This window comes from Eucyclogobius newberryi, unplaced genomic scaffold (assembly GCF_026437365.1).
Source record: "Eucyclogobius newberryi isolate DKJ021-1_F unplaced genomic scaffold, fEucNew1.0.hap1 SCAF_6, whole genome shotgun sequence".
Lineage (NCBI taxonomy): Eukaryota > Metazoa > Chordata > Actinopteri > Gobiiformes > Gobiidae > Eucyclogobius > Eucyclogobius newberryi.
Genome location: NW_027316278.1, coordinates 6530825 through 6544114, shown reverse-complemented (window position 1 = coordinate 6544114; position 13290 = coordinate 6530825). Strand labels below are relative to the sequence as shown.

Sequence of the window (13290 nt, the reverse complement as noted above, 5' to 3'; positions counted from 1 at the left end):
AAAACAAAAGTCATTTTTAAATGTGTTTTTTTCATTTTGCATAGTTTTATTGAACAGAATAATTTAACTGTACAAAAACACGTGTCCTTACTGTGACGGCGCTTGCATCTCAGCAAACCTGACTCGTAATTGGCCTGGAGAATGATGTCAACATTATAAAAGTGTATTTATTTGTATATATACGTTAATTATACATTTGTGGCAAGCTCTGATTTTTTGCGCTATATTTCTGCTTGTTTCCATGGAGACGTTAATGTTCTGCCTGGAATGTTCCGCAGTATGTTATTCAGCATTTATCTCTCTTGATTCATTCATTCATCTCATTGATTCAATCGCAGACGTTCGTGTTGCTTAAACATAAAAACATACGTTCTTACTGTTGGAGGGATTGTTCCGTCATGTCGTGAGTCGGCCAGGTGGGGGAGATCAAGTTCAAGCCGTTCCACACAGAGTGCACCTGAAGCGTCGCCAAGCTGAACTCTTCCCTTTGGCCACTGGGTCCTGAGCACAGGTTCTCCTCTGCGTCCTCAGGTGCAGAGGACCATAGCCAAGCAGATCCAGATGGTGAAGCAGATCGGGAAAGGTCGCTACGGCGAGGTGTGGATGGGCCGCTGGAGGGAAGAGAAGGTGGCCGCCAAAGTCTTCTTCACCACCGAAGAGGCCAGCTGGTTCAGAGAGACCGAGATCTACCAGACGGTGCTCATGAGGCACCAGAACATCCTGGGTCAGAGTTTTACTTCAGCTTCATGACATGCACACACTGGCGGTGCGACAAAATAACCAGATGAAATGTTATGACACGAGATGTTCACCCATGCGCGGTCGGGTCGGTCCATGGCCACGCTTTTAATGACAGTACGAACACATTCGAGATAAATAAAGTCTGTTTGGCTTAAGGTCGGGACTTGGTCAAGAGCCTTTGTCCACCAAGCCGAAAGGTCATGGTTTGAATACTGTTCTGAGAGCCTTCTTTTGCTATAACTTGTGCAAACATCTGGTGACTGAAGGCTGAATGAGGGATTAAACCAAATTGTTTTTCAGACGACAAACAAATCAAAACTCCAGATTGTTCAACACAAGGAAATTAAAATAGTGAACCCTTTTTTTTGTGTCTTATCGCCCGGCCCTACTTTGTACCATCAGTTTACCCCCGATCAGCTGTGGCTATAGACTTTGTTCACCATCACAAATATAGAATGAATAAATAACAACAACAGTTTAGTGCTTTGAGAGCTTTTGTTGAGCCTGTAGAGCACAATACATGTTTATAGACATTGCATGACAAAATCCGTGGCAAACAAACTTACCCGTACCTTCGCCTCCTGCAGGTTTCATCGCGGCCGACATCAAGGGCACGGGCTCCTGGACTCAGCTCTACCTGATCACCGACTACCACGAGAACGGCTCGCTCTACGACTACCTCAAGTCCACCTCGCTGGACAGCCAGAGCATGCTCCGCCTGGCCTACTCCTCCGTGTCGGGCCTGTGCCACCTCCACACCGAGATCTGCGGCACCCAAGGGAAACCCGCCATCGCCCACCGCGACCTCAAGAGCAAGAACATCCTGGTGAAGAGGAACGGGACGTGCTGCATCGCCGACCTGGGCCTGGCCGTCAAGTTCATCAGGTGAGGATCGTGGAAAGGGGTTTGGGGAGCGATCCAGGACGGACCGTTGGCGTTCGAACGAGCTAAACCTTCAGACGTGCTCTCGTTTTCGTTGGCAGCGACACGAACGAGGTGGACATCCCCCCGAACACGCGCGTGGGCACCAAGCGCTACATGCCCCCGGAGGTCCTGGACGAGACCCTGAACCGGAGCCACTTCCAGTCCTACATCATGGCCGACATGTACAGCTTCGGTCTGATCCTGTGGGAGATCGCCCGCTGCTGCATCTCCGGAGGTACGCACGTTATCCCATTCTTTTCTACAACGGTATAGAATGTTTACATCAGTCTAAACACGCCGCTCGTGGAAGGGTCTATATAGTGAGAGGGACCTATTCACTTTAAGATGTATTCATGATCTTATTTGTGTATTATCTCAATTGAAGATGCTGTAATTTTGTAACAGTTCAAATCGATGGAAGTTGATTTGCTCAACATTTATTTGTAATGTACAAAAGTTAAAAGTAAAAAGGCCTAAGCTACTATGTTAATAGCAGCCACAGAGGCAGATAAAAACATAATATAATGTGATCATCATTTCGTATCCATTATTGTTCATGAAAAGTCCATGTAAAACTCCTGTAAACCTATTTTTTGTTTAAGTCTCTCTTCTCGTACTGGGTCAAAATGAGCTTCTATCTGTTGCTATTGCAGGAATCCTGGAGGAGTACCAGCTCCCGTACCACGACCTGGTGCCCACCGACCCGTCCTACGAAGACATGAGGGAGGTGGTCTGCATCAAGAGGCTGCGGCCCTCCTTCCCCAACCGCTGGACCAGTGACGAGGTGAGACTGCGCTCGCCTGTCCTGGAGCAAGGCACTTCAGCAAACATGTCTGTGAGTGACTGTGGTACATGTGTGAGCGACTGTGGTACATGTGTGAGTGACTGTGGTACATGTGTGAGTGACTGTGGTACATGTGTGAGTGACTGTGGTACATGTGTGAGCGACTGTGGTACATGTGTGACTGTGGTACATGTGTGAGTGACTGTGGTACATGTGTGAGCGACTGTGGTACATGTGTGACTGTGGTACATTTGTGACTGTGGTTCATGTGTGAGTGACTGTGGTACATGTGTGAGTGACTGTGGTACATGTGTGACTGTGGTACATGTGTGAGCGACTGTGGTACATGTGTGAGCGACTGTGGTACATGTGTGACTGGGGTACATGAGTGAGTGACTGTGGTACATGTGTGAGTGACTGGGGTACATGTGTGACTGTGGTACATGTGTGACTGTGGTACATGTGTGAGTGACTGTAGTACATGTGTGAGCGACTGTGGTACATGTGTGACTGTGGTACATGTGTGAGTGACTGTGGTACATGTGTGAGCGACTGTGGTACATGTGTGAGCGACTGTGGTACATGTGTGACTGGGGTACATGTGTGACTGTGGTACATGTGTGACTGTGGTACATGTGTGAGTGACTGTGGTACATGTGTGACTGTGGTACATGTGTGAGTGACTGTGGTACATGTGTGACTGTGGTACATGTGTGAGCGACTGTGGTACATGTGTGAGCGACTGTGGTACATGTGTGACTGTGGTACATGTGTGAGTGACTGTGGTACATGTGTGAGCGACTGTGGTACATGTGTGAGTGACTGTGGTTCATGTGTGAGTGACTGTGAGTGACTGTGGTACATGTGTGAGTGACTGTGGTACATGTGTGAGCGACTGTGGTACATGTGTGAGCGACTGTGGTACATGTGTGAGCGACTGTGGTACATGTGTGAGTGACTGTGGTTCATGTGTGAGCGACTGTGGTACATGTGTGAGTGACTGTGGTACATGTGTGACTGTGGTACATGTGTGAGTGACTGTGGTACATGTTTGACTGTGGTACATGTGTGACTGTGGTACATGTGTGAGTGACTGTGGTACATGTGTGAGCGACTGTGGTTCATGTGTGAGTGACTGTGGTACATGTGTGAGCGACTGTGGTACATGTGTGAGCGACTGTGGTACATGTGTGAGTGACTGTGGTTCATGTGTGAGCGACTGTGGTTCATGTGTGAGTGACTGTGGTACATGTGTGAGCGACTGTGGTTCATGTGTGAGTGACTGTGGTACATATGTGAGCGACTGTGGTTCATGTGTGAGCGACTGTGGTACATATGTGAGCGACTGTGGTTCATGTGTGAGCGACTGTGGTACATGTGTGAGTGACTGTGGTACATGTGTGACTGTGGTACATGTGTGAGTGACTGTGGTACATGTGTGACTGTGGTACATGTGTGACTGTGGTACATGTGTGAGTGACTGTGGTACATGTGTGACTGTGGTACATGTGTGAGTGACTGTGGTACATGTGTGACTGTGGTACATGTGTGACTGTGGTACATGTGTGACTGTGGTACATGTGTGACTGCGGTACATGTGTGACTGACTGTGGTACATGTGTGACTGTGGTACATGTGTGAGTGACTGTGGTACATGTGTGACTGTGGTACATGTGTGAGTGACTGTGGTACATGTGTGAGCAACTGTGGTACATGTTTGACTGTGGTACATGTGTGAGTGACTGTGGTACATGTGTGAGTGACTGGGGTACATGTGTGACTGTGGTACATGTGTGAGTGACTGTGGTACATGTGTGAGCGACTCTGGTACATGTGTGACTGAGGTACATGTGTGAGTGACTGTGGTACATGTGTGAGCGACTGTGGTACATGTGTGACTGTGGTACATGTGTGAGTGACTGTGGTACATGTGTGAGCGACTGTGGTACATGTGTGAGTGACTGTGGTTCATGTGTGAGTGACTGTGAGTGACTGTGGTACATGTGTGAGTGACTGTGGTACATGTGTGAGCGACTGTGGTACATGTGTGAGCGACTGTGGTACATGTGTGAGTGTGGTACATGTGTGAGTGACTGTGGTACATGTGTGACTGTGGTACATGTGTGACTGTGGTACATGTGTGAGTGACTGTGGTACATGTGTGACTGTGGTACATGTGTGAGTGACTGTGGTACATGTGTGACTGTGGTACATGTGTGACTGTGGTACATGTGTGAGTGACTGTGGTACATGTGTGACTGTGGTACATGTGTGACTGTTGTACATGTGTGACTGTGGTACATGTGTGACTGCGGTACATGTGTGACTGTGGTACATGTGTGAGTGACTGTGGTACATGTGTGACTGTGGTACATGTGTGAGTGACTGTGGTACATGTGTGAGCAACTGTGGTACATGTTTGACTGTGGTACATGTGTGAGTGACTGTGGTACATGTGTGAGTGACTGGGGTACATGTGTGAGCAACTGTGGTACATGTTTGACTGTGGTACATGTGTGAGTGACTGTGGTACATGTGTGAGTGACTGTGGTACATGTGTGAGCGACTCTGGTACATGTGTAACTGTGGTACATGTGTGAGTGACTGTGGTACATGTGTGAGTGACTGTGGTACATGTGTGAGCGACTCTGGTACATGTGTGACTGTGGTACATGTGTGAGCGACTGTGGTACATGTGTGACTGTGGTACATGTGTCAGTGACTGTGGTAAATGTGTGACTGTGGTACATGTGTGAGTGACTGTGGTACATGTGTGAGTGACTGTGGTACATGTGTGACTGTGGTACATGTGTGAGTGACTGTGGTACATGTGTGACTGTGGTACATGTGTGAGTGACTGTGGTACATGTGTGAGCGACTGTTGTACATGTGTGACTGGGGTACATGTGTGAGTGACTGTGGTACATGTGTGAGTGACTGGGGTACATGTGTGACTGTGGTACATGTGTGAGTGACTGTAGTACATGTGTGAGCGACTGTGGTACATGTGTGACTGTGGTACATGTGTGAGTGACTGTGGTACATGTGTGAGCGACTGTGGTACATGTGTGAGCGACTGTGGTACATGTGTGACTGGGGTACATGTGTGACTGTGGTACATGTGTGACTGTGGTACATGTGTGAGTGACTGTGGTACATGTCTGACTGTGGTACATGTGTGAGTGACTGTGGTACATGTGTGACTGTGGTACATGTGTGACTGTGGTACATGTGTGAGCGACTGTGGTACATGTGTGAGCGACTGTGGTACATGTGTGACTGTGGTACATGTGTGAGTGACTGTGGTACATGTGTGAGCGACTGTGGTACATGTGTGAGTGACTGTGGTTCATGTGTGAGTGACTGTGAGTGACTGTGGTACATGTGTGAGAGACTGTGGTACATGTGTGACTGTGGTACATGTGTGAGCGACTGTGGTACATGTGTGAGCAACTGTGGTACATGTTTGACTGTGGTACATGTGTGAGTGACTGTGGTACATGTGTGAGTGACTGGGGTTCATGTGTGACTGTGGTACATGTGTGAGTGACTGTGGTACATGTGTGAGCGACTCTGGTACATGTGTGACTGTGGTACATGTGTGAGTGACTGTGGTACATGTGTGAGTGACTGTGGTACATGTGTGAGCGACTCTGGTACATGTGTGACTGTGGTACATGTGTGAGTGACTGTGGTACATGTGTGACTGTGGTACATGTGTGAGCGACTGTGGTACATGTGTGACTGTGGTACATGTGTGAGTGACTGTGGTACATGTGTGACTGTGGTACATGTGTGAGTGACTGTGGTACATGTGTGAGTGACTGTGGTACATGTGTGACTGTGGTACATGTGTGAGTGACTGTGGTACATGTGTGAGCGACTGTGGTACATGTGTGAGCGACTGTGGTACATGTGTGAGCGACTGTGGTACATTTGTGACTGTGGTACATGTGTGAGTGACTGTGGTACATGTGTGAGCGACTGTTGTACATGTGTGACTGGGGTACATGTGTGAGTGACTGTGGTATATGTGTGAGTGACTGTTGTACATGTGTGACTGTGGTACATGTGTGAGTGACTGTAGTACATGTGTGAGCGACTGTGGTACATGTGTGACTGTGGTACATGTGTGAGTGACTGTGGTACATGTGTGAGCGACTGTGGTACATGTGTGAGCGACTGTGGTACATGTGTGACTGGGGTACATGTGTGACTGTGGTACATGTGTGACTGTGGTACATGTGTGAGTGACTGTGGTACATGTGTGACTGTGGTACATGTGTGAGTGACTGTGGTACATGTGTGACTGTGGTACATGTGTGACTGTGGTACATGTGTGAGCGACTGTGGTACATGTGTGAGCGACTGTGGTACATGTGTGACTGTGGTACATGTGTGAGTGACTGTGGTACATGTGTGAGCGACTGTGGTACATGTGTGAGTGACTGTGGTTCATGTGTGAGTGACTGTGAGTGACTGTGGTACATGTGTGAGTGACTGTGGTACATGTGTGAGCGACTGTGGTACATGTGTGAGCGACTGTGGTACATGTGTGAGCGACTGTGGTACTTGTGTGAGTGACTGTGGTTCATGTGTGAGCGACTGTGGTACATGTGTGAGTGACTGTGGTACATGTGTGACTGTGGTACATGTGTGAGTGACTGTGGTACATGTGTGACTTTGGTACATGTGTGACTGTGGTACATGTGTGAGCGACTGTGGTTCATGTGTGAGCGACTGTGGTAAATGTGTGAGCGACTGTGGTTAATGTGTGAGTGACTGTGGTACATGTGTGAGCGACTGTGGTTCATGTGTGAGCGACTGTGGTACATGTGTGAGTGACTGTGGTTCATGTGTGAGCGACTGTGGTTCATGTGTGAGTGACTGTGGTACATGTGTGAGCGACTGTGGTTCATGTGTGAGTGACTGTGGTACATATGTGAGCGACTGTGGTTCATGTGTGAGCGACTGTGGTACATATGTGAGCGACTGTGGTTCATATGTGAGCGACTGTGGTTCATGTGTGAGCGACTGTGGTACATATGTGAGTGACTGTGGTACATGTGTGACTGTGGTACATGTGTGAGTGACTGTGGTACATGTGTGACTGTGGTACATGTGTGACTGTGGTACATGTGTGAGTGACTGTGGTACATGTGTGACTGTGGTACATGTGTGAGTGACTGTGGTACATGTGTGAGCGACTGTGGTACATGTGTGACTGTGGTACATGTGTGAGTGACTGTGGTACATGTGTGACTGTGGTACATGTGTGACTGTGGTACATGTGTGACTGTGGTACATGTGTGACTGCGGTACATGTGTGACTGACTGTGGTACATGTGTGACTGTGGTACATGTGTGAGTTACTGTGGTACATGTGTGACTGTGGTACATGTGTGAGTGACTGTGGTACATGTGTGAGCAACTGTGGTACATGTTTGACTGTGGTACATGTGTGAGTGACTGTGGTACATGTGTGAGTGACTGGGGTACATGTGTGACTGTGGTACATGTGTGAGTGACTGTGGTACATGTGTGAGCGACTCTGGTACATGTGTGACTGTGGTACATGTGTGAGTGACTGTGGTACATGTGTGAGCGACTGTGGTACATGTGTGAGCAACTGTGGTACATGTGTGACTAGGGTACATGTGTGACTAGGGTACATGTGTGACTGTGGTACATGTGTGACTGTGGTACATGAGTGAGCGACTGTGGTACATGTGTGAGCGACTGTGGTACATGTGTGACTGTGGTACATGTGTGAGTGACTGTGGTACATGTGTGACTGTGGTACATGTGTGAGTGACTGTGGTACATGTGTGACTGTGGTACATGAGTGAGCGACTGTGGTACATGTGTGAGCGACTGTGGTACATGTGTGACTGTGGTACATGTGTGAGTGACTGTGGTACATGTGTGACTGTGGTACATGTGTGAGTGACTGTGGTACATGTGTGAGTGACTGTGGTACATGTGTGACTGTGGTACATGTGTGAGTGACTGTGGTACATGTGTGAGCGACTGTGGTACATGTGTGAGCGACTGTGGTACATGTGTGAGCGACTGTGGTACATGTGTGAGCGACTGTGGTACATGTGTGAGTGACTGTGGTTCATGTGTGAGCGACTGTGGTACATGTGTGAGTGACTGTGGTTCATGTGTGAGCGACTGTGGTACATGTGTGAGCGACTGTGGTTCATGTGTGAGTGACTGTGGTACATGTGTGAGCGACTGTGGTTCATGTGTGAGCGACTGTGGTACATGTGTGAGTGACTGTGGTACATGTGTTAGCGACTGTGGTTCATGTGTGAGTGACTGTGGTACATATGTGAGCGACTGTGGTTCATGTGTGAGCGACTGTGGTACATGTGTGACTGGGGTACATGTGTGACTGTGGTACATGTGTGACTGTGGTACATGTGTGAGTGACTGTGGTACATGTCTGACTGTGGTACATGTGTGAGTGACTGTGGTACATGTGTGACTGTGGTACATGTGTGACTGTGGTACATGTGTGAGCGACTGTGGTACATGTGTGAGCGACTGTGGTACATGTGTGACTGTGGTACATGTGTGAGTGACTGTGGTACATGTGTGAGCGACTGTGGTACATGTGTGAGTGACTGTGGTTCATGTGTGAGTGACTGTGAGTGACTGTGGTACATGTGTGAGAGACTGTGGTACATGTGTGACTGTGGTACATGTGTGAGCGACTGTGGTACATGTGTGAGCAACTGTGGTACATGTTTGACTGTGGTACATGTGTGAGTGACTGTGGTACATGTGTGAGTGACTGGGGTTCATGTGTGACTGTGGTACATGTGTGAGTGACTGTGGTACATGTGTGAGCGACTCTGGTACATGTGTGACTGTGGTACATGTGTGAGTGACTGTGGTACATGTGTGAGTGACTGTGGTACATGTGTGAGCGACTCTGGTACATGTGTGACTGTGGTACATGTGTGAGTGACTGTGGTACATGTGTGACTGTGGTACATGTGTGAGCGACTGTGGTACATGTGTGACTGTGGTACATGTGTGAGTGACTGTGGTACATGTGTGACTGTGGTACATGTGTGAGTGACTGTGGTACATGTGTGAGTGACTGTGGTACATGTGTGACTGTGGTACATGTGTGAGTGACTGTGGTACATGTGTGAGCGACTGTGGTACATGTGTGAGCGACTGTGGTACATGTGTGAGCGACTGTGGTACATTTGTGACTGTGGTACATGTGTGAGTGACTGTGGTACATGTGTGAGCGACTGTTGTACATGTGTGACTGGGGTACATGTGTGAGTGACTGTGGTATATGTGTGAGTGACTGTTGTACATGTGTGACTGTGGTACATGTGTGAGTGACTGTAGTACATGTGTGAGCGACTGTGGTACATGTGTGACTGTGGTACATGTGTGAGTGACTGTGGTACATGTGTGAGCGACTGTGGTACATGTGTGAGCGACTGTGGTACATGTGTGACTGGGGTACATGTGTGACTGTGGTACATGTGTGACTGTGGTACATGTGTGAGTGACTGTGGTACATGTGTGACTGTGGTACATGTGTGAGTGACTGTGGTACATGTGTGACTGTGGTACATGTGTGACTGTGGTACATGTGTGAGCGACTGTGGTACATGTGTGAGCGACTGTGGTACATGTGTGACTGTGGTACATGTGTGAGTGACTGTGGTACATGTGTGAGCGACTGTGGTACATGTGTGAGTGACTGTGGTTCATGTGTGAGTGACTGTGAGTGACTGTGGTACATGTGTGAGTGACTGTGGTACATGTGTGAGCGACTGTGGTACATGTGTGAGCGACTGTGGTACATGTGTGAGCGACTGTGGTACTTGTGTGAGTGACTGTGGTTCATGTGTGAGCGACTGTGGTACATGTGTGAGTGACTGTGGTACATGTGTGACTGTGGTACATGTGTGAGTGACTGTGGTACATGTGTGACTTTGGTACATGTGTGACTGTGGTACATGTGTGAGCGACTGTGGTTCATGTGTGAGCGACTGTGGTAAATGTGTGAGCGACTGTGGTTAATGTGTGAGTGACTGTGGTACATGTGTGAGCGACTGTGGTTCATGTGTGAGCGACTGTGGTACATGTGTGAGTGACTGTGGTTCATGTGTGAGCGACTGTGGTTCATGTGTGAGTGACTGTGGTACATGTGTGAGCGACTGTGGTTCATGTGTGAGTGACTGTGGTACATATGTGAGCGACTGTGGTTCATGTGTGAGCGACTGTGGTACATATGTGAGCGACTGTGGTTCATATGTGAGCGACTGTGGTTCATGTGTGAGCGACTGTGGTACATGTGTGAGTGACTGTGGTACATGTGTGACTGTGGTACATGTGTGAGTGACTGTGGTACATGTGTGACTGTGGTACATGTGTGACTGTGGTACATGTGTGAGTGACTGTGGTACATGTGTGACTGTGGTACATGTGTGAGTGACTGTGGTACATGTGTGAGCGACTGTGGTACATGTGTGACTGTGGTACATGTGTGAGTGACTGTGGTACATGTGTGACTGTGGTACATGTGTGACTGTGGTACATGTGTGACTGTGGTACATGTGTGACTGCGGTACATGTGTGACTGACTGTGGTACATGTGTGACTGTGGTACATGTGTGAGTTACTGTGGTACATGTGTGACTGTGGTACATGTGTGAGTGACTGTGGTACATGTGTGAGCAACTGTGGTACATGTTTGACTGTGGTACATGTGTGAGTGACTGTGGTACATGTGTGAGTGACTGGGGTACATGTGTGACTGTGGTACATGTGTGAGTGACTGTGGTACATGTGTGAGCGACTCTGGTACATGTGTGACTGTGGTACATGTGTGAGTGACTGTGGTACATGTGTGAGCGACTGTGGTACATGTGTGAGCAACTGTGGTACATGTGTGACTAGGGTACATGTGTGACTAGGGTACATGTGTGACTGTGGTACATGTGTGACTGTGGTACATGAGTGAGCGACTGTGGTACATGTGTGAGCGACTGTGGTACATGTGTGACTGTGGTACATGTGTTACTGTGGTACATGAGTGAGCGACTGTGGTACATGTGTGACTGTGGTACATGTGTGACTGTGGTACATGAGTGAGCGACTGTGGTACATGTGTGAGCGACTGTGGTACATGTGTGAGCAACTGTGGTACATGTGTGACTAGGGTACATGTGTGACTAGGGTACATGTGTGACTGTGGTACATGTGTGACTGTGGTACATGTGTGAGTGACTGTGGTACATGTGTGACTGTGGTACATGTGTGAGTGACTGTGGTACATGTGTGACTGTGGTACATGAGTGAGCGACTGTGGTACATGTGTGAGCGACTGTGGTACATGTGTGACTGTGGTACATGTGTGAGTGACTGTGGTACATGTGTGACTGTGGTACATGTGTGAGTGACTGTGGTACATGTGTGAGTGACTGTGGTACATGTGTGACTGTGGTACATGTGTGAGTGACTGTGGTACATGTGTGAGCGACTGTGGTACATGTGTGAGCGACTGTGGTACATGTGTGACTGTGGTACATGTGTGAGTGACTGTGGTACATGTGTGAGCGACTGTGGTACATGTGTGAGTGACTGTGGTTCATGTGTGAGTGACTGTGAGTGACTGTGGTACATGTGTGAGAGACTGTGGTACATGTGTGACTGTGGTACATGTTTGACTGTGGTACATGTGTGAGTGACTGTGGTACATGTGTGAGTGACTGGGGTTCATGTGTGACTGTGGTACATGTGTGAGTGACTGTGGTACATGTGTGAGCGACTCTGGTACATGTGTGACTGTGGTACATGTGTGAGTGACTGTGGTACATGTGTGAGTGACTGTGGTACATGTGTGAGCGACTCTGGTACATGTGTGACTGTGGTACATGTGTGAGTGACTGTGGTACATGTGTGACTGTGGTACATGTGTGAGCGACTGTGGTACATGTGTGACTGTGGTACATGTGTGAGTGACTGTGGTACATGTGTGACTGTGGTACATGTGTGAGTGACTGTGGTACATGTGTGAGTGACTGTGGTACATGTGTGACTGTGGTACATGTGTGAGTGACTGTGGTACATGTGTGAGCGACTGTGGTACATGTGTGAGCGACTGTGGTACATGTGTGAGCGACTGTGGTACATTTGTGACTGTGGTACATGTGTGAGTGACTGTGGTACATGTGTGAGCGACTGTTGTACATGTGTGACTGGGGTACATGTGTGAGTGACTGTGGTATATGTGTGAGTGACTGTTGTACATGTGTGACTGTGGTACATGTGTGAGTGACTGTAGTACATGTGTGAGCGACTGTGGTACATGTGTGACTGTGGTACATGTGTGAGTGACTGTGGTACATGTGTGAGCGACTGTGGTACATGTGTGAGCGACTGTGGTACATGTGTGACTGGGGTACATGTGTGACTGTGGTACATGTGTGACTGTGGTACATGTGTGAGTGACTGTGGTACATGTGTGACTGTGGTACATGTGTGAGTGACTGTGGTACATGTGTGACTGTGGTACATGTGTGACTGTGGTACATGTGTGAGCGACTGTGGTACATGTGTGAGCGACTGTGGTACATGTGTGACTGTGGTACATGTGTGAGTGACTGTGGTACATGTGTGAGCGACTGTGGTACATGTGTGAGTGACTGTGGTTCATGTGTGAGTGACTGTGAGTGACTGTGGTACATGTGTGAGTGACTGTGGTACATGTGTGAGCGACTGTGGTACATGTGTGAGCGACTGTGGTACATGTGTGAGCGACTGTGGTACTTGTGTGAGTGACTGTGGTTCATGTGTGA

General features: G+C 48.5%; 1 protein-coding gene across 3 annotated transcripts in view; it reads left to right on the top strand.

Moving 5' to 3' along the window:
- LOC140346549 (bone morphogenetic protein receptor type-1B) overlaps positions 1–13290 on the top strand; it is a 72615-nt gene that overhangs the window by 51521 nt on the left and 7804 nt on the right. For all 3 annotated transcript variants that reach the window (XM_072432673.1, XM_072432674.1, XM_072432675.1), the window contains 4 exons: positions 532–724; positions 1329–1626; positions 1725–1900; positions 2319–2449. In XM_072432673.1, coding sequence (XP_072288774.1) covers positions 532–724; positions 1329–1626; positions 1725–1900; positions 2319–2449 — 798 coding nt within the window. The remainder of the gene's footprint in view (positions 1–531; positions 725–1328; positions 1627–1724; positions 1901–2318; positions 2450–13290) is intronic.